Consider the following 22160-nt stretch of genomic DNA (forward strand, 5'->3'; position numbering starts at 1 on the left):
ATATGGCAAGTTATTTTATATTGCCTCTGAACATAAAAAAATACCACCCATACTTAACAACCTACACTGTTATGTCCTTATATTCAGAATTCCCTTGTGAATAAACACTTAGTGTATCTTTCACCTTAGAGGTAGGGACATGGGTCTTGCACAGGACACGTTGTCTTCGTATGTGGAACACATGTAGCAAGTGATTTTAAAATCTGTCCATACAAGGGAAAGTAACAGCCCTGACACGACAACCTATACTTATGTCCTTATATGCAGCACTCCATTGTGAATAAACACTAAGTGTGACCTTGACCTTTGAGGTAGGGACACGGGTCTTGCACGCGACACGTCGTCTTGGTATGTGGAACACATGTGTCAAGTTTTTTTTAAATCTGTCCATACAAGGGAAAGTTACAGCCCGGACACGACAACCTATACTCTATGTCCTTATATGCAGCACTCCATTGTGAATAAACACTATGTGTGACCTTGACCTTTGAGGCAGGGACACGGGTCTTGCACACGACACGTCGTCTTGGTATGTGGAACACATGTGGCAAGTTATTTTAAAATCTGTCCATACAAGAGAAAGTTACAGCCCGGACACGACAACCTATACTCTATGTCCTTATATGCAGCACTCCATTGTGAATAAACACTAAGTGTGACCTTGACCTTTGAGGTAGGGACACGAGTCTTGCACGCCACACGTCAACTTGGTATGTGGAACACATGTGGCAAGTTATTATAAAATCTGTCCATACAAGGGAAAGTTACAGAGCCGGACGGACGGACGGACGGACGGACGGATGGACAGACGGACGGACGGACGGACAGACGGTGCGATTTTAATATGCCCACCTTCGGGGGCATAAAAATTAACTGAAAGATACAATATGTAGTAAGTGGTGTGATACATCAGTAAGTAAGATTTAATGCGTTGTATACAACGATATCAATTTTTTGTAAGTTCTTGACAATTTTCTTTGTTTTCTTTACAAATGTATCATCTGGTGTCTAGTCCCTTTCAATAGATCAGGAATTACATTGAATTTCTATTATACCCAAGAACCTTCTAAAGCTCAATAATTTTCACAAAGTATAAGATTTATGACAGCCTATTTAACACTTTTTCAGTGCCATGAAAAACAATACGTGCAAGAAATATTATCTTTGGCAAATTAAAGATGCCATCAATCTATCTCTAGTGACCATTTTCTGGTATCCCCTCACCAAAGTTGGGCCAATATCCAACTATATAATTGACATAAAAATTGGCTTAATGCTCTAAAAGACGAAATTTTATCAAGATTTCTCCGCCAACCTTTTAAGCAGTATAGCACTCTTCATTTAAAATGGCAATAATAATCACCAGAACCGAATTTTTAATATAATATATATTGCATGGATTAATAAAATTGGGAATTTATTGGACATTAAAACATATTTTCAAATGACTTTGTTTCGAGTCACATTTTCCCATACTTCATCGTTACATACTAGTCGCAGGGGGGGTGCATAAAAGTGCCTGTGTGTGTGTACCATGACATGAAAAAAATTGTTTATACGAATGACAGCAACCTACAAGTACAATGAAGTTTGAAATTATGCAAACAATTTTTCAACTTTAACATGTAGTTGTCGTAGTACGTCAAGTTAAGCAACTGCTTAACTATATTTTGACCAACACTTTTAACATGAGCTAGAAATGCTAATATTTTATTTTTAGTAAAGAAAGAGACGGTTTCACATGAACAATTAATTATTCACACAGATATACCTTCAGTATGAGTGGATATAATCCTCATGATCTTCAAGAATTTTTGTTACAGTACTAAGAAATTGAAACCAGTATTGATTTTTTTCTGACAAAACATGTTATAAATAATGCTTGTTTTTTAAGCATGCATGGTTTCTGACAGACAATTATACTCCTGAGACTATTTTGCAAAACCAGGTTGTATTTTATTACCAGTCAAGCGCGTAGCTTATAGAGCCAATTTGGAATTACGCAGATCGATGAGGGACAGCATATCAACCCCTTCGACCACTACCCCATTTTGTTTTTATTTCAATTTCGGGGTATTAAAATGGTATGACAAAAACTTCAACCTGTCAAAATTTCATTATGCAACTGCATATTTGCGTACAGTCAGCTTAACGCGGCTGCCATTTTACTTTTAAACAAGATCGCTTCAGAGCATTTGTTTTGTTTTCAGTCTTAAAAAAGTTAAAAGGGGCATATAACTCAAAAATTATCAAAAGCAGCACTATTGACCTTGCTATATATGATTGCGCCATAATTGCCTCCGGCAACATGAGTACCAAATTTCATATGAATATCTTGAAGGTCATTTTTTTTAAACATACGGATCAATATCATTAAATGGAAAATTTAACAATGCTTAGTTTTTTAAAACCACAGCCATGTGGAAACCATCTCTTCTCCATTTTTGTCAGTTGATAAAGAGACAATCGACTCCTGTTTCATTTCAAACAAGGCTGTCTATGACAATGTTTACGAACAAAAACTAAAATAGTTCCACACGAGCCAGATGTATCAGCTGCAATATCTGTCAAAAATGCCACATCCAAATTGAGAACCCAATCATGTTGTAACAGTCCAGAGATTGGAACCTAATGACATTTCATGTCCCGATCGTATCCTATAAATTCTTTCGGTATATAGCCGCCAGATTTCCTTTATGGAAAATCTACAATGTAAAAATTGAGGAAAGTGGAGGGTCAATAAGACATGCAGCAGCCAGACATTCCCCCTGGAGATTTCTTGTCAACTGCCGGCTGGAGCAAAGTTTAATAACAAAGAGAACCTTGTTAGGCGTTTGATGATTAATATATTGTACAACAGCCCACATTCTAACTACTTTTAGGACCAAATCATATTTTATACATTTTCTTTGAATGCCAGAGTTTATTTTTTGTAACATTTTGTCTGAGAGTTTTCTGCATGAACAATAAATTATTCACACAGTGTATGACTCCCATCAATATTATCATATTTGAATCTGCAGACTTTAAAAATATTAAAACATTCATGATTGTTTTGTATGAACAACGGCAAGCAGAAGCTGGTCTCTATTTATTATCAGTTGATTTAATTATCTCAAATAAATTATTCATGAATGCATTAAATGTTTCATCGACCATAAATGTACCATTGGACCTTAAATGTACCATTGACCTTAAATGTACCATTGACCTTAAATGTACCGTGGACCTTAAATGTACCATGGACCTTAAATGTTCTATGGACCTTACTTAACTGTACCGTGGACCTTACTTTAATGTACCATGGACCTTAAATGTACCATGGACCTTAAATGTGCCATGGACCATAAACTAATCTGCGAAGGACTTACAATGTATGACAGACATTAAATTTATCACTGTACTCTGAAAAACAAACCAAAGCAAAGCTCGTTCCTTGTGGATGTGCATTACTCAAGTTTTTTAAACATTTTTATGCAGACTTGGTGACAATGCGGACAATTCTTGAAATGATGCATCAGCTTATTTGTCAAAAATGCCACATCCAAATTTAGAACTGGAACAATTGTCTTGACACAGGAACATAATATGACATTTTTGTACCAATCAGATCCTATATATTCTTGCCATAGCAGCCAGATTTTCCGTACTTGAAATTCAAGTAATGGTTAGATGACATGAAGTAAACTCTTAATGAATAAGAATGGGCGGAGTGAGCCTGACAAATGAGTCCTTCTTAATCATTTAGAAATTACTTCAGGTCATCTAAATGACTTAGAATACCTCATTGACTGATACATTGACAACACAAAATTTGAAGCAGGGATTGTGTATTGGACGAGTGGCAGTAAATGAGGCAGACCTTTAAACACTCGCCAAAGGTGGAATTCTTAATGATTAAGTCTAGTACTTAATGATTGCCTATCTGCAATTCCATTGGCTTAAAATAAAGGTGGTATTCTTAAATGTAAATACATGTAATGCGGAAACCAGACAGTTACTAGTCTGATTAAGGCCGACAAATGCCAGACAGGCGACTGGAGATTTCTTGTCAACTGCAACTTCTATTAGCAAAGTTAAATAACACATTGAAGCCTTTTAGGCATTTGTTACTGGGGTAATCAATATATTATACAAAAGGTGCCATTCATACAACTTTTAAGGCCTGAATTCATAATTGAATATATTCTGTGAATGCCACCATTTGAGTTTTTGTAAAATCTCAGAACAAAGATTTGTTTGAGGGATTATGACCATATTAACAATGTCAATCTGAAGGCATGGACCAACTGTTTATAAATTAAAGACAAAGACTTGATCTTTATATGGAAAGAATTGGGAAATTTAAACAATGCAAATATCTGTTGAAACCACACAGTGACCATATGTGAGTGCCACTACTCGTGATCTTTTTTGTCAGTTGACAAAGGGACACAAATCAGCATTATTGCAAACAATGCAGTCTATGACAATGCTGAATGACAATGCAATATTCAAAATAGTTCAAAAGTCAAATGATCGTGATCCATCAGTTACCTGTCAAAATTCAGAACCCAACTTAAATTAACCTAAAAACATTTTATATCCTAGTCAGAATTCTCCTACAAAATGTTCCTATAAACCACTAGATTTCCTATATAAACAAGAGCACCGCGAAACGGAGCATTATACGCCCGAAGAAGATTCGGCTTGAGGTCTTTAATAAACATTTAGGTTATGCTAGTATACTGCTTACTAGGTGTGAAGTGTTTACAACAAAGGCTTAAACTTCCAATATTGAAACTTTAATGATACTTAAGTTAGCAGTGCTAATAAAAACCTTTGTTCAACAGTATTTTTTTACAACATAGAATAATTGTAAAACAACATACATACTGGTAAGGCCAGAGTTTTTATATCTTTAGATTTACGGGAGCGCCGTACCTAAATATTGCAAAACCCAAATAAAAATAAAATTCATTTTCGTAGTTTTATTTTTATTTTTTCCGACGAACGTTGCTCCAAGGTTAAGAAAAAAATAAAATTAGTGTTCTATAACCCATATCTCAGAACCAACTGGTGTACCAATTGTCATTCATTATCGGTCGTTTTACTGCACAAACCACGTAAACCAGTCGGAAATACGCGGGGAAACAGAACAGGTACCCGTTACCATAACAACGTCCTGTCAAAAGTGAAAGTACTTTTTGTCATACCCCTTATTTCTCACAATTTCTGCAGCTATATAGAAATGTTTTACTACAAAAACGTTCCGATGTTTATGTTTCATTATTTAAATCAAACCGTGGTGAACTTAGAGCGTGTTTATTGTGATTTTTTTGTAGATTCAGTATGTTGTTCGCGTTTCGTGGAATGATTGCGAAACTTCCGGTCAAAATAAGGAGACAGAAATTCGTGGGTTGTATTGTCTATTAAAAGTCGTTGGCGCACGTCGTATATTAACAAGGATGAATTGGATAACAGCGCAAAAATGTATAGCTTCTGACAAATACAAACTGCAAAATGATATCGTGTTCATCATAGTCAAAATGGATATTTTTGTCTGAATTTGACTCTGGGGAGCACTGAACACACTGCTTCACGATCACATATTTGAAGAGAAAAACACAAGGTATCGTGATATTCGTAGTTGTTAATTAGTTTAATAATGATTTAGAATTTAAATCGTTATAGAATACTGAAAATGATGTAATAATAACATAGTGTGTGTTTCCGATAAAACAGAAAAAATCTGAACATAAGATATCTGGCAGTCAGTGCAAAAAGTCAAACTTATCCGTTGCTTATTGCCAACGGGCATAGCTGGAATTAGAAGGATATTTTTCAGGACTGATTCTAAAATCAGTTCTTAGACCTGGTTTTTTGAAACATATAACACTAAAATTTATCTTAATGCTCCCAAATTTTCTTTGGTGAAGTACATAAATGTAGATTTTGACTGTCTGTGTATCCGTAAGCCCTGTCAAACTTTCAAGTGAAGAGGAATTTCCATCAGGGCTTCTACTTTTTTCGGTTATATTTTCTTTATAAAAACTACATCACGGTAAATTGTCACGGTGCTATTTCGTTAAAGACAGAAAAACACATTTGACCTCCTTATTATACCGTGTCTGAAACTGTGTTCAATGTTTGATTACTTCACAATGGAAAGGATATGCTTATATTGTGGGCAAAAGGTTAGAATTGGCCATTTAAACTTCTTTTTTACACTGACATGTTTCATAAAATCCATGGATTGATAATATATGCACCTCATATGCATAGATGCATTCGAACAAATATATACAATTAATTTCAATGAGCGTTTGAACTCAGTGTTGAGGTCAATATTTTCAGTCAATAAAAGGATCTTTTAATTATGCTTTTGAAACTTAATGGTGATCTATCACCCTTTTTTCAGCCTATGAAATAGCTGACACAAGTAAGGTGTGTTTTGTCTTCATGATATAAGAAGATTTAAAAAATAAAAAAAATCGGAGAAAAATCCGTTTTATTTTTATTTATTTCTCCTTTGGGACATTTTATGCATTTTATTTTTATTTTTATTTCCTCCTCCTTACCCAACTTTTTGAAAAATCTCCCGTAAATCTAAAGATAAAAAAACTCTGGCCTAAGTAGTGCAATGAAGGATGTGCTAATATGGAATCAGATTTTATGAAATGAAATATTTTTATAAAAAAAATAGAATATCTGAAACTTCCTTAGAAAATCTGAGAATACAAGTTTAAAAGTAGCAGGACTTGGAAAGTGCTCACAACACATCCTTGTAATGTAGCAATAACACATCCTTGTAATGTAGCAATAATTTGTATAAAGTTATCTAAAAATTGCTTTATTGGTTACAAAGTTGTGGCTAGGACACGTTTTCTAAAAATTCCTTTATTAGTAGTAACACAAAGTTGTGGCCTGGACACGGAATTGCTAACGCCCCCCAGTGAAATTAGCCTTTGAGGTACGGACCTGGAAAGCATGCTTGACAAATCCTTTTAATGTAGAGATGATTTGTATAAAGTTATTTGAAAATTGCTTTAGTAGTAACCCAGTTATGGCCTGGACATGGAATTGCTAACGTCCCCCCCCCATTGTGATTCTAGTGTTTGAGGTATGGACCTGGAAATTGCGCGCAACACATCCTTTTAATGTAATGATGCTTTGTATAAAGTTATTTGAAAATGACTTTATTAGTGACCAAGTTGTGGCCCGGACATGGATTTGCTAACGCACCCCCATGGTGATTCTAGTCTTTGAGGTATGGACCTGGAAATTGCGCGCGACACATCCTTTTAATGTAGTGATGATTTGTATAAATTTGAAAATCGCTTTATTAGTTACCAAGTTATGGCCCGGACACGGAATTGCTAACGGACGGACAGACAGACGGACAGACGATGGAGGCCATAACATAATACGACCCTTCGGGCGTATAAAAATATCTGCTGTCAAAAATGCACCAGTCAATTGTAACCACGCCCTCCCCCCCCCCCCCCAGGTCCGGGGGTATATCGGGGATAGCTGGGGCTGTGTTTTTACCTTCCAGATGGCCCTGCAGTGCCAGGTGAATGCAGTGGTTTTGTCTTTGCGCCAAATATAGTGGGAAATGGGGCTTAGTTAGGGTCCCTGGGGTGCGGGTGCATTTAGCGGGGGTTTTACTAGCAATTCATCCCGCAGGGCGGGGATTTTGCCCGGGCTTGGCTGGACCCAAAATCAAAGTCTATGCTATTCCCTGGACCTGGGGGGGGGGACGGGGGGCGTAGATACAATTGACTGGTGCATAATTAGGAAACCAGAAAGTCAATTGGGTAGACATATAAACCCTCAAAATAAAAGGGCACATTAAACTTCAGTTCAATAGCTGAAAATAAAAAGTGTAATACTAGTAAAATAGATCAAAAATTTCAACAGACCCATCAACCAATCTGCCAAAAAATGCCATACCCAAATTCAGAACCCAATCCTGTCTTGTCTCAGACTAGAATCTAATGACATCTCATGATCCCTGATTGGATCCTATAAATTCTGCTATAGCCGCCAGATTAACAAATTGCCTGGACAGAATATCTACTAAATGTAAATAAGTGGGAAACCAGACCGTCAATACAGGGCTGACCTTCCCCAGATATATATGAAAATAAGCCAGGGAACTAGGCAGTCAAAACAGGGCTGACCTTCCGCAGATGTGCCTTGGAGACTTCTTGTTAACTGCAGACACTATTAGCAAAGTTAATGCACCAGTCAATTGTTACCACGCCCCCCCCCCCCCCCCCCCCCCAGTTCCGGTGACCCAGCAGTGCCAGGTTAATGCGTTTGTTTTGTCTTTGCGCCAAAAATAGTAGGGTCTTACTTAGGGTCCCTGGGGTGCGGGGGCATTTGGCGGGGATTTTACCAGGGCTTGCCTGGATCAAATGTCAAAATTGCGGCTATTCCCCAGACCTGGGGAGGGGGTGGGGGTGGATACAATTGACTGGTGCATAACTTATGAATCAATTCAGCCCATTCAGAGGTTTGAATACGAATATCGGTATTGTATAAAAGGTCATTTTTTTACGGCGTTAACTGCATGAATGATTTATTCCACTCGCTCGGATGAACACTTAAGATACAAAAACACAATTTCAGTTAAGATAAAGTTTTAACACCATTTGCACGCAACATTAAATTGGAAAAAACTTGCTTCGTTTACTTGAACATAAGTTTATAAAAGATTTTCCTTAAGGGTAAAAATCTAATAAAATTTTATACCATTTCACATGGGCTCAATCTTCACAGTGAATGGCTGTAACAGTAATAAAACTTAATGAAATATTTCTCTCCTTAAATCTGGGGGATAAAATGAGAATTGATTTTGCATCTTTAAATCTGGTATGTGTAAATTTGTGTGATTTGTTTATTCTTAAGCGGTATATGTATTACAATGCCAAAATGATCCAAAATCCTTTTCTTATACGCTTGAAGTGTATGTGAATGAAGTCTTCAAATATGCATAAAGATTTTGTTCCCTGTCATGTAATTTTCCTAGTTATAAAAAGGCTCTCAGCTCAACCCTTAGTAGTAAGATAGAAATACCATCTGAATCATATATGTGCTATAAATGTTACTTTAATTGGTTTGTATATGTCTGTACTTTCTGTTTGAATTAACAAAAATGTCCAAAAAGAAGTATAAAAAAATGTCCAAAAAAATAAAAAATGTCCAAAAAAAGAAAAGAAACAAGAGGGCCCCTGAAGGCCCTGTATCGCTCACCTGATCCCATTCAAGTGTGAAATAAGTGTTTTCAGGGCGAGGGCAATTGTGACAGGGGGAGATAAAGTAGAAAATATGGCCTCAACAGTGTTTTAACAATGTTTTCTATGATTTGAATTCCTGACCTAGTTTTATACTCCGGTAACCCAGTTTCAAACTTGACATAGACTTCATAAACACAAACATTCTGACATAGTTTCATGATGATCAAAGAGAGAATGTAACCTCTACAGTGTTTACCATGTTTTTCTATGATTTGACTTAGTGGCCTGGTTTTTGACCTCTGATTACCCAGTTTCAAACTCTACCTAAATATCATGAAGAATAACATTCTGATCAAGTTCCATGAACATATGGTCATGAATGTGGCCTCTAGAGTGTTAACATGCTTTTCCTATTATTTGACCTGGTGACCTAGTTTTTGACCGCACATGACCAATATTCCTAGAGCTAATCAGTATAAACATTCTGACTAAGTTTCATGAACATACAGCCATAAATGTGACCTCTAGAGTGCTAACAAGCTTTTCCTATGATTTGACCTAATGACCTAGTTTTTGACCACACATGACCCAGATTTAAACTTGACTTTAAGATTATTAATATAAACATTCTGACCAACTTTCATGAAGATAAAGTTATAAATGTGACCTCTAGAGTGTTAACAAGCTTTTCCTTCAATTTGACCTGGTGACCTAGTTTTTGACCGAACATGACCCAGATTCGAACTTGACCTAGAGATTATTAATATTAACATTTTGACCAAGTTTTCAGAAGATACAGTTATAAATGTGAACTCTATAGTGTTAACAAGCTTTTCCTTTAATTTGACCTGGTGACCTAGTTTTTAACCCTAGATGACCCAATATCGAACTCGTCCAAGATTTTATTGAGGGTAACATTCTGACCAAGTTTCATTAAGATTGTGCCCAAATTGTGACCTCTAGAGTGTTAACAGTCAAATTGTTGACGATGAACGACAACAACGACTGGCGACTACGACGGACGACGGACACAGGGCGATCACAATAGCTCACCTTGAGCACTTTGTGCTCAGGTGAGCTAAAAAAGCTGACATAATAGCAGTAAAATGATACTTAAAGTATGAGCAACTATCTTGATACAACATATAAAGGTTAAGCTTATATATACATCAATGCTTTAAAGAGGAGATAAACAAAGAAAACTTCCTACACCATGCATCTCCAATACTTGACAACAGTACATGTAGCTAGCACTTATATTTACAATTTCACAGTACAATATTTAAGCGACTATGCCAAAACAACAACAAAAGCCATGCTTACGTCCGTTACCGTAGAAAGTGTGGAAGGAATTGAAGATTGCGAGTAATTGCTGTCTGTCCGTTTGTGTTCCGGAGTTGTTCCCCTTGATCCACCACTAACGTGTCCACTGTCGTCTTGGCTACCGGTTTCGGACATGGCCTGTGGAGAATCTACACGATATGCTGCTAGTTTCTCTGAAATGATCGATAAGGAGTGAATAAATACATGTTGAAGAAAAGCTTTGTATTATCTCAAAATAATATGAAAAAAAAAACTTCTCTATAAGGCGACTATAAATTAATTACTAGATTTTCATCCCTGCCAGCGATCCTTTTTTCCACCATCCTTTAATGTTAGTTGCTCAAATAAAAATGATAAACTGGGGTCTGTATTTGTGTATCAGTCCAGAACTGTCCAGGAACAGCATTTACTTATATCAGCCTGCATGTGTCTCCGTGTAAATATTCACAGGTAAAAAAGTCAAATTGTTACGAAAGTGTCCGTTGTTAACAATGTATATGGTCCCTTATGCAGTACTTAGAAAGACCATGAACACATATTCAACAGTAAAACAGTTATCTGAGAAAAATAAAAAATAAGATGTTACCCTACACCCCCTTTAAAAAAATTGGATGAAAATCTAGCAATTGATTTATATTGGCCTAAGCTAATGCCACAATTAATGGTCTTGTTTACATTGTGTACTGAACAAAACCATTTCAGGAGAGGGTGACTATATTGAATTATGATATCAAGATATATACACTGTGCAAAACATATAATTGTGAAAAGAATTTACTTTTTTATATAATATTTTTTGGTAGAAAGAACCTTTAAAGGCCGGCAGTGTTTTTTTCACCATGGCAGGAATGGGGTCGGGGGACCTACTGATTCTGATAACGAAAATGGCCTCATTTTAACAAATGAATTGCAATTTTTCGCCTAGAAAAAAACAAGAATATTTTAAAAAAATAGACAAAAAATAAAGCTAAACGAGATATGCTTGTTTTTTTAGTAATTTTTACATCAACTCTTCCATACAAAAATGATTGGCCCTCACGGGACAATTTTATAAACAAAAATACTGGCCTGGCTACATTAAAGGCTGATTCTGGCAGTCATTGCCACAAAACTCCAGTAATATTGGAGGGTTTTAATCAGCTAGTGCTAAGATATTTTGAATTTGTTTTGTTTCATCAATTTGTGTTATCATTTGTGGTTTTTCATAGTCTTAGGTGACCCATGAGGGCCTTTTCATTTTTAAAATGTCATTCTGAGTTCACTCCCTTGATGGGCACAAATATAATTTTCATGATTTGCTTAGAAGGAAATTTTGGACGAAAAAATACCAACACATTAATTTTGAGTTGACTAAAATAAGACTTTATGGAAACTATGCCATGCAAAACGCAGAAATTGAAAGTTTGTCTCAAGCCAGGCAAAATATAATAAGCTAGAGTTTGGCAAAATTTAAAAATATCTATAGGCTAAAAGCAGGAAAAAAAATTCAAATTTTGCCAAATACACATAGTAGTCCGCAAACCTGATTTTTTTGTTGCTATTAAAATGAAGAAGCATAACATCTCATAAACTTTTTTTTTTCTTTTCAGAATTGCCACTAACTGTACGGGACTGTTAGCATTAATCAAATGTGCTCATCAATTAGTTAAACAAAGCATGATACAACTATGTACTTGTGCACTTAAGAGACCTTCAATTTGTACCACCTCACCAATAGCTTCAAATTGTCAGCTTATGCACCTCAAAGAAATTTAGTTAACACCATATTGTTCTGACGAGCAGCATTAATTGGTTAGGCCTATAAAAAAAATGGTTTGGTTATATCCTTTTCAAAAAAAGGTAGGGTAGGTAGGCTTTTTTGTTTTTTAGGGTTTATATAAGAATGTTATATTCATCATCGAAGAATGGTGTTAAAGCAATCTTCTGTATAAAGCATTCCAGGGTTTTATACAGTCATATTCAAAAGCACTTTTTTTAGTTTTCAATTTTTTTTCAAACTGACAATAAAAATGGTAGGATAGGCCCCTATTTCGTAGGTAGGGTCGGGTAACTCGAATCAAATCTATTTTTTTAGGCCGCTGAAGTGAAGCTGATGGAATACATGCGCATTATTAGTTTTCCTCTTCAACAGTCAGGTCCATGTGATAAGAAAGAGTTAAAACAGTCAAGCAGATATATATAAGGCTTGCAGTTCGTCACTCCTAGGCAATAACTCAATATATGCATGTAGAAATAGAAACAGGTATTGAGTTCTTGCACTTAGGTGATGAGTTGGTCTCTTTGATGTGTGACAGGCCACTCTAACGTTCGTTGTTGCACTTGATTTTGTGAGGCCGCGGGCAAATAACTTTAATTCTAATTACGCTATAAGTAGACACATTCGATAAAGTAAAGAATGTACTGAAATTAATAATTTTGATTCGAGTCTTAATTACACTTTGGAGAAATTGAACTTTCAGGACCGGTATAATGTCACAACTTCTCCTTCCTACTACCTTACATAACATAATATGTCCGTTGACAGTTGAAAAAACATACTCAATGTGGACGCCACCATGATGGACTATTTTTAAAGACCCATATTATTTCAGAGGTTATATCTGTTGAATAATGGCCAGGGCATACTGGCAAAACATTTCTCCATTTTATCAACAAAGTGATCTCATTGGCAAACAGTAATAGAGTTAAACAGCATCCGGTATAAGTTTGCAAATCCGGTTTACTTGCAAACTTAGTTTTTTTATTATCTTAGATATCAACTTCAAAAGCGACACATAGAAAGTTTGTCCATTAAATTAGAAATATTTTAAGTAAAATTAAAAAAAAAGTTTTAAGAAATATGAAAATTTTAATTCCAAAATTGATTTCTCCCGTTGGCCACCAATTGGATTTTAGGTCCCCCGCGGGATTTTGGCAAACTCCAATTGGAGAATTTTCCATATGAGCCGAAACGGGGGAAAAAATCAGCAATTTGAAAAAAATCAAATATAGACATTATAGTGCAGAACCCATTAACCAATTCCGAAGAAAACGGTTTCCAATTTTGTATTTTTATTTTTGTTAACTGATGGCAATTCAGACAAATGTGACCAAATTGAATTATTCTGTCTGGGTGTTCACTCTAAATTCATCCTATTTAATTAAGAAACGACCAGGCATAATCTGAGGACTTGCTGTCTAAGTTCCTTAAACTTGTCACAGTATATTTGGGTGAAATAGAGACTTACATACGGAAGCGGACATAAAAATAAAGTTTCAATATACCGGTCGTTCTGCAGTAATAGCAATGATCGAATATTTGCACGAGTCCAAAGGTAAAAACCTAGTAATAGATATAGTTTGGCAGTTAAATTTTTTCAATATTTCTATGATTTTTATTTATTTGATGATTAATAATAGAAAGTAATCCAGGACAATACATTGATTGAAATTCACACAAGAGGGAAGATGGAAAGAATGTTTTCGGCATATTGAAAATTTCAAAATCCCTCGATTCATATTTTAATTATATGATGATTTAGTAAACATAAGAAAAAAGTAATTCAGGCAAGTGCTTCTGAACCTGAATTTGATCGAAATTTGCACTAGACAGAAGGCAAAAACCTAATAATATTTAATAATAATTTTGGGTATTTGGAAATTTCAACATTCCTATCATTTTCATGATGAATTACATAGGAATATAGTAGTCCAGGGGTGGTATTCATAAAACTTCTTAGGTCATAACTTAACTGAATTTCGTAAAATTTTCATAGTCAAATTAAAAGAAATGTGTTAGAAAAGAAAGTATGCATTTTTGATAAAATCATTGAAAATGAAGTATTTGAAATATCAAATGCAAAGAGAGATACTTAAGTTAGGAAACAACTTAAGATGTTTTATGAATACCGCCGCAGGCTAGTATTAACTAAGACTTAAAAACAACAGAGAATAAAACAACGAAGTTTTAAGAACAGATAAGCTTAAGGCCATCCTTAAAAAAATTGTTTAACATCACGGTCTAACAAACCCAGGGAATCTAATGCTGCGGCTGAAATTATTTTACAACCTCGAGCAAATTTAAATACTTTTTTACCTTCTTAATAAGTCTGGATCAAAGCAAATTTAAGGACCGACCAAAATTTATAAATTTTATTTCTTGTGAATATATATAGTATTAAACTGTTTTATATATGGTGATAATATGATATGCACTTTAAAAGCAAACAAAATACTATAAGAACTCAGTGAAGATTCAAGCAGATATTATTTTAAAGCATTAAATGTAATAATACATGCAAAAGTGATTTTGCAAACAGGGTAGATAATTCAAACAGCTGAAAACCCAGACAGAGTTATTTCCCATGCTTGTTAGTATATAACTCACACCAACACCCTTTTATTATAAATCAGCTCTACTGTTACACAGATGCGGACTATACCTGATCTGGGCGAGTCCGAGTTTTCTTTAGGGGTGTCAGCAGGAATTTCTGGGCTTTTAGGGGCGGGAGGGGCCGTTTTTTTACTTCGGGATGGCCTTTCAGGCGGTACAGGGACTTTAAAGAACAGGGTATCATCTACAATAGGAGGCGAAACATGTCCGCTTGTGTCTACTTGCAAATCAACATGACTTTTGAAAATAGCTTCCACCTGGTTTACTTTCTTTCCCTTTTCTCCTGAAAGTCTTTTTAAAGGTTGATGCGGATTAACATCAGTCTTACTTTCCATGTTGCTAGCATTTCCTATTATCAGTGTACCTAATTCATCATTCAAAGGTACAGATTCAACTTTATAAATGTTGACCTCCTCATCAATACTATGGCATATTTCTGTATCTTCCGGAACATGGTAAACAAGATCAGCCTGCCCTTCTGATATGCTGCAACACTTTATCACTGGTTTATGCCTCCCTAACAATTCATCCACGTCTATTTCATTATCTATGTCAATATTACCAAGTGATTCTTTGTTATAGTAATCAATGTCTGAAATACTATGGCAAATATCATTAGAATCAGTTATGCTGATTATTTTACTATCACCTGTGTCTTCATCTTCAAGATCAGATAGACTGTGACAAAAACCTCTTAGTCTTATCCCATGTGATTCCATCTTTTCACTTTCAGTTTCTTCTTCAGCATCTGCTGCTAAATTCTTCATTGAATTTCTTTCCATGTCCCCGTCAGAAACATCTACAGGTGGAGGACTGCTTATATCCGAAATACTCATACACAGTGCATTGCTATCATTTATACTTACACCAAGGTTGTCTTTGTATTCATTCATAGTACTATGAAGAACAGTTTCTACAGTTTCAACCTGCAGCTCCTCATCATGTTCATCTATATGTTTTTCTAGTGTAAGAATGGCTTCATTTACCTCATCTGGAATGTCTTGTATTTTTGCAGCAGTTTTTACACCTCCATTTATTTCATTCTCTTCATCTTCAAGATCAAGAATGTCTGCTTCATTCTTTTCAATTGCAATCCAATGGTCATGCAGTTTCTTATATTTGTCTTGTGTCTTAGTGTCAGCTTCCTTCTTCTTTATCACAGCTGGACTCCCACCTTTACTCTCAGTAACTAAACTTTCCATAGTTTTCACCTTTTCATAGAGTTTTCCCTTAAGCCTTGGAGGTTTTTTTGGTGGTTCATCCTCTAGTTTCATTTCTTGATTTTTCTGAGCAGTGTCAGTAGTAGGGTCATCACGTTTTGCTACTATTTTCTTAGTCAGATTATCCCGTCTTAAACTATTACTGCTTGAAATCTTCACAACAGGTTTTCCATTCTCAACATCAGGATAGTCACTTGTTTCATCCTCGACTTCTTCAATTACACTCAATATATCAGAATCAGAGGTATCGGATGAACTGGTTTCTGCAACAGGGATTTTTAACCTCTGGACAATCAAATTTACGTTGTCTCCTTGTTCTTTACCATTTTTATCAGTTTCTTCCCTTTTGAACAAAGTCTCTGCATTTTCGACAATATTGTCAAAATCATCAAGATCATCATTTACAGGGGATACCTGGTGTTGTGAATCAGTCATATCAAATGACGGAGCAACACCTAAATAAGCATACTCAAGGTTCTTTGGTCCATGGTGAAGTTGACTTTGAATGTTCTCGTCAAATTGTCTCTCCAAAGATTTCAAAAGTTCTGCATCAAAGTCTGCTTTGTCCATTTCCAGGTTAATGAAATGTCCTTGTTTGTCAAGTAAAACATCAAGAGAAGTCTTTGAAACAAGTTTTGGCTTTTCTTTCAAAGGTGCGGACATGGGCATAAGGGTTGCTTTAGATGATGTTAGTAACATTTCTGGAATTATGTTTTGTGTATGTATCTCTGATGATTCAATCACATTAGCAAGCTTGTTCTCAGTCTCTTTCTTATCATTTTCTTTTTCTCCAATGTCTTCATTGTCTCCTTCTGAGTATCTCAAGGCACTTTGATACTCATGTTCAAGCTCAACAAAGTTCACGCTTCCATCTACAAAGTCACCTTGTTCTTGTAACAGTAGGTCAAGAGAGCCCATCTTCTGTAGTTTCTTCTTTTCAGCAGACATTTTTTCATCAACTTCAACTTTTTCGGGAGCTTTTTCTTTCTCTTGAACCTCAAAAACATCATTTGTATCATCATCTAGATTATCATCAGAAATATATGCAAGTCTGTAATCACCAGACCTTTTGAAGTACAAATCCTCAGGAAAGGGTGAAATTGGTGTCATGCTCATTCCAGATTCTGACTCAGTAGCTGAAACTTTGTCATCCTGCACCATTGTTTCAACATTCAATTGAGCTTGTGCCATATCATCTATCATACCTTCTATAGAATCAGCCTCTGACGGTTTTCTCTCCGATTCAATCACTGAGCTTGTCAAATGTCTTGGTAATTTCTTCAGTGGAGTTTTACCATCTTTCTCCACATCGTCATCATCGCACTCATCAATCCAAGTCATTTCTTCAATAGATTTTGCACGATTCTTGGCTGTCAAATTTTGCATTTTCTTCAACATGTCTTCTGATGCCTTACTTGCTACTTTCAACTCAGCCTTATCTACTTTAATAATATCTTCAAACACTTCTGTTTCATCTGAAACAGATTCATCATCTAAACTGATTCTACCATCTCCAATATGAGCCAAATCAAATCCTTCTGACTCTGACACCTGTAACCCCACCCCTGGGCCTTTGACCCCTCCCTCCTCATGCCCTTGTGCAACCTCTTGGCCCCTTTTGACCCCTCTAGACTGGGTTCTCTTCTGTTCAATTTCTACACCCTCTATTTCAGCTGATTAAAAGAAAACAACAGAAAATTTCTAACAATGTCAGTGTTTGCTGCTCTGAATATTTGAATGTTATCAATTCCAGATACATGTGCTCAATTTTAAAACAGCTAATTTACTTTTTTAAAAAGCAAATTCAGTATGCAATTTACTTCAACTGCACAGGTACAAAACAACAAGGAATATTGTACATAAATGATAATATTATCATTACTGGATATAACACACTGTGACTTAAAACATATACAACTGATCAATTTGCATATAATAAATTAATGTTAAGGTTTTTTAAAGATTATATAATAAAGTACCCAGTACGCACTAAGTCTTATCAATCATGCTTGCATGCAAGATTTACCCATTCAATGTTTAAAGGCAAATTATGTGACAATTCATTATGCTGAAAAAACGTTCTTCTCATACTGGAATAAAAAAGATAATATCTTACTTTTTGGAGACTTTGCCATGTTGGAGATGACAGCCATCTTTTCCAAGGTCTTTGACATTCTTCTAAATCGAACTTTGGAAATTTCTTCTTCAACATAATCATCACCTTCCTTGGCCCCAGTACGTTCATTAATATCCTGGAGACTATGTTTCGACACGGAATCATTGTCTGAGGAATCTGGCAAACTCTCGCTAATGCTGATTCGCTGAAGAGTCGGGGAGGGATGTGAAGACGGGATTGAATCCATCGAGATGGAATATGGTGACCCAGTTCGTGGTACTGCAAGTTGGCCAAGTGATTGGGCACTTTCACTTTCAGTTTCACCATGTTTTGATTGGCTAATAAACATATCATTCTCGGAGATGTTATTAGAATGAGTCTCATCAGGTTTGGAATGATCATTAGGAATGGTATATTTTCTGTTTGCAGCAGCTTTTGGTATTGGTCTTTGTAAATCCCTATCACTCTTGGGTTCATTTCTCTTACGGAAATGTTCAGCCCTCGGAGTATTTGTATCACTTCTTACTTGTTTCATATTTTCATCAGGTTTTCTAGCTCTATCTCTAGTCTTTGGCCTAACAACCATCTGATTTTCATTTATCCTAATGTATTCTAAAGATGGGCTTTTAGATTTTTCAATCTGACGCTTTTGATCAAGAGATTCTTTTGTCTTAACAACATGTTCACTTAAATTTTCAGACACTTTTTCTTCTCTTAGGCTTTCTGTATCAGATTTACAAACCGGTTCAACAGATTTTGACACTATAGCCTCTCTCTCCTGTTCTACTTTAACCTCATGAGTTCTTGGAGATTTAGACCTTACAGCAGATTGTCCATGAGCAGATGTATCATACTGATCCACCTGAAGTCTCCTAGGAGATGGTTTAGGTGACCTAAGAGCTGGGACAGGCCTATGGATTTCATAATTTGTGTCACTACCGGTATGTTGAGGATGAGATTCATTTTGAAATTGCAAATGAAATTTTTGATGAGATTCATGCCTCTCTGAATGTTCTGATGTAAACCTATGCGTGCTTTCTAGATCGGTTGGAGAATCCCGTAATTTCAGTGGTGATTCCATTCTCCTTGGTGACACAGTTTCCTCAATAATCGGGGAATCAATTCTTCTAGTATCAAATTCAGATTCTGTCATTGAAAACCCAGTGGAGGAGCTACGTACCTCTACATCGGAGTTAGAACTAGAATCACTATCAGATTCACTATATCGTCTCGAGGTTACCTTTCGAACTTGCGTCTCAGGTAGAGGGACCTCTTCTGATGGCTTTTTAACTCTTAGAACATTAAATAATTCCGTCAACTTTAACTGATCCCCTTCTTTCGGAACTTCCACTCTCGTCTTCTCTTGTTCCGCTCGACTGACTCCATTACGGATGGCCTTTCGGTCTGTGTTATTGTTCTGTTGACTGGAACGAGGCTCATCTATGTCAATGGTAGGGGCCCCTGAAATGAAGTTCAGTTTAGCATAAACCTTCAGTTAAAATCTGAGTTTAATTAATACCGGTATATCAATATAAACTTTGAGTAAAGTGCAGAAATAAAAAAAAAAAAAATATGAGCTTTAACGGATAAATGTTTTAGCATGAAAACGAAATCATCTACTTTTTATGTGTACTTTTTGACAAACATTCAAATGTATGTTAAATCGAAACATATGCTAAAGTGAAGAATGAATAAGAAGACAAATTGTATAAAAATTGGATAAGTTGTCCACTGGTTATCTTTGGCAAGTTTGCAGTACATTGGGATGATTTGATTGGTTAATAGCAATTAATGGATAAGTATTGACCAATCAATGAACACTTTGGCTCACTTTGACCAAACCATAGAGTTATCCAGTTTTATACAAATGGCTGCAGGTCTGGTTTTTTAAACATATTAAAATTGGGTAACAGAGAAAGCAATTCCGGCCACAGTAACATGTATTTAAGGCTTAATAACATCAGTTAATGGAAGGAATTGGTAGTTTTTATCTATGATTATCCTGAGTGGTTATTTTCAAATGTGATACCCCTCTCACAGAACAATATCTAAAACAAAATATTCTTCAAAATGATGGTATATATATATCAAATTTCTTGCTTGCAATTTCGATGGAAAAAACACAGCTCAGAGAAATATGAACTTAGATATGAAATATCTGCAAGCCATTTCTTGGCAATTTCTTCATAATTGAGTTTTCTCAGATAAATATTTATATTAAGAGACATAAATATCACTTTCAGATAAGATATTACGGTCACCATTTTGTTCACAAAACAATGTGCACAAAGGCTCTTGTAAATATTACAAAACTCATGTCCATTAGTTATAGCTGCACTCTCACAGATTGAACGTTTTGACAACTTTTTTATTTTCTGTCTAGGAACAAGCCAATTTTGCGAAAATGCATGGAAACCAGTTATATTAGACTGCTGACAAAAAATTAGATCGCAGATTTTTATATTTAAGTCCAAAAATTGATGTTTTTTGCATTTTTCTTAAACCGTTAGTAAACCATAAAACATTAATTTTCGAACGGAAATATGAAAATCTGCGATCTGATCTTTTGTCAGCAATCTTTTATCATTGGTTGGCAGATATTTATGCAAAAATTTGCCTTTTCAAGACAAATTTTTTCTATAAAAACGGTATATCTGTGAGAGTGCAGCTTTAAGACTCAGAAAAGCACTATTAGGCCACAACAAATTGATCATTTGTTCTACGGATTTTGCCCAAAAAAAGTAGGAGCGAGCGAGCGAAAAAAAAATTAAAATACTTTTTTTTAAATTTAAGGCAATTCAGAGGCGAGCGCAAGGCGAAAAATAAAATAAAAATTAAAAAGTCTATTTCTTACTAAATTTATCATGCAATATGTCAAGAAATGCTTTTTAATTGCAAACATACCGTAAATGACTGGGTATAAGACGATAGGGGGTATTAGACGCAGGGAAAAAAATCTGTGAAAAATCCGAGAAAAAAACTTTTAATCTATGTTTTTGGTTAAAAGACGCATAGAAAAAATGTCAAAATCGTCCGGCATTTTCAGCCACCATGTTTGTTGACAGTGACAAAAAAAATTTTTTTCGTGAAAATGGCGATGGTTATCTTTAAAACCATACTGTCGAGAATGAAAAGTTATGTTAAGCAAAAAATATTTTGACAGTGCCCAACTTTGCTTTTTTATATGTAAGTTTGATTATTGTTTAATTCAATTTATTATTCAAAATAATATTGAATACCGTAATTCACAAGAGTTCGGACACCATAAATTAATTATTTTTTTCGCTCTCCGAATACATAGAAAATTATCATTTTTACATTTTATTTACATGTTTGTTTAACCTGCCTTTTTTCTTCATGTTTGCTTTTTACCACTTATTAATTTATCCGTAGTAATCAATGGTCATAAACTTATTTATTACGCCTATAAGTGTAAATCCTTCATGAAGTTAATTAAAACACCATTTTATACATGCACTGAACTGAATAAACACAATCTATCGGCTTCAGATCAAAGAGTCACTCTGTGTGACGTCACATAACTTACAGTTATGCCCACGAGGATCTCGTGGAGAGCATGGACATTGCTATGCAGGATTAATGCATAACTGTACGATTATTGCTTCATACAGTCTATAAGTGTGGTACAAGTTTGAAAGCTTATTGGCAGATCGTTTTACAAACATGCCATGTCGATGTTTTCTTAATCCCTTGATTGCCCTTGTTGTTTGTTTAATCCTCAAATAAATATATCACACTTCCTTTTCAACAGGCAATAAATCGTTTAGGATGGGTAGTAACTAATTAAATTGTAACAGTGGTGTATACCGTTAGGTAATCTAGCCAGGCAGTGTAAAGATAAAAATCAATATTCTTCGTCTGTGAAACTTGGTAACTATGAAAGT

The 22160-nt window shown here is 35.4% G+C and overlaps 1 protein-coding gene across 3 annotated transcripts in view; it reads right to left on the reverse strand.

Annotated features, from left to right (window-relative positions):
• LOC128237352 (uncharacterized) overlaps positions 1-22160 on the reverse strand; it is a 77148-nt gene that overhangs the window by 17025 nt on the left and 37963 nt on the right. For 2 of the 3 annotated variants that reach the window (XM_052952783.1, XM_052952782.1), the window contains exons 5-7: positions 18256-19716; positions 14969-17812; positions 10548-10720 (exon numbers count right to left, since the gene is read on the reverse strand). In XM_052952783.1, the coding sequence (XP_052808743.1) occupies positions 10548-10720; positions 14969-17812; positions 18256-19716 (4478 nt within the window). The remainder of the gene's footprint in view (positions 1-10547; positions 10721-14968; positions 17813-18255; positions 19717-22160) is intronic. The other variant, XM_052952784.1, reaches the window with a different exon arrangement.

Source organism: Mya arenaria, chromosome 6 (genome assembly GCF_026914265.1).
Source record: "Mya arenaria isolate MELC-2E11 chromosome 6, ASM2691426v1".
Lineage (NCBI taxonomy): Eukaryota > Metazoa > Mollusca > Bivalvia > Myida > Myidae > Mya > Mya arenaria.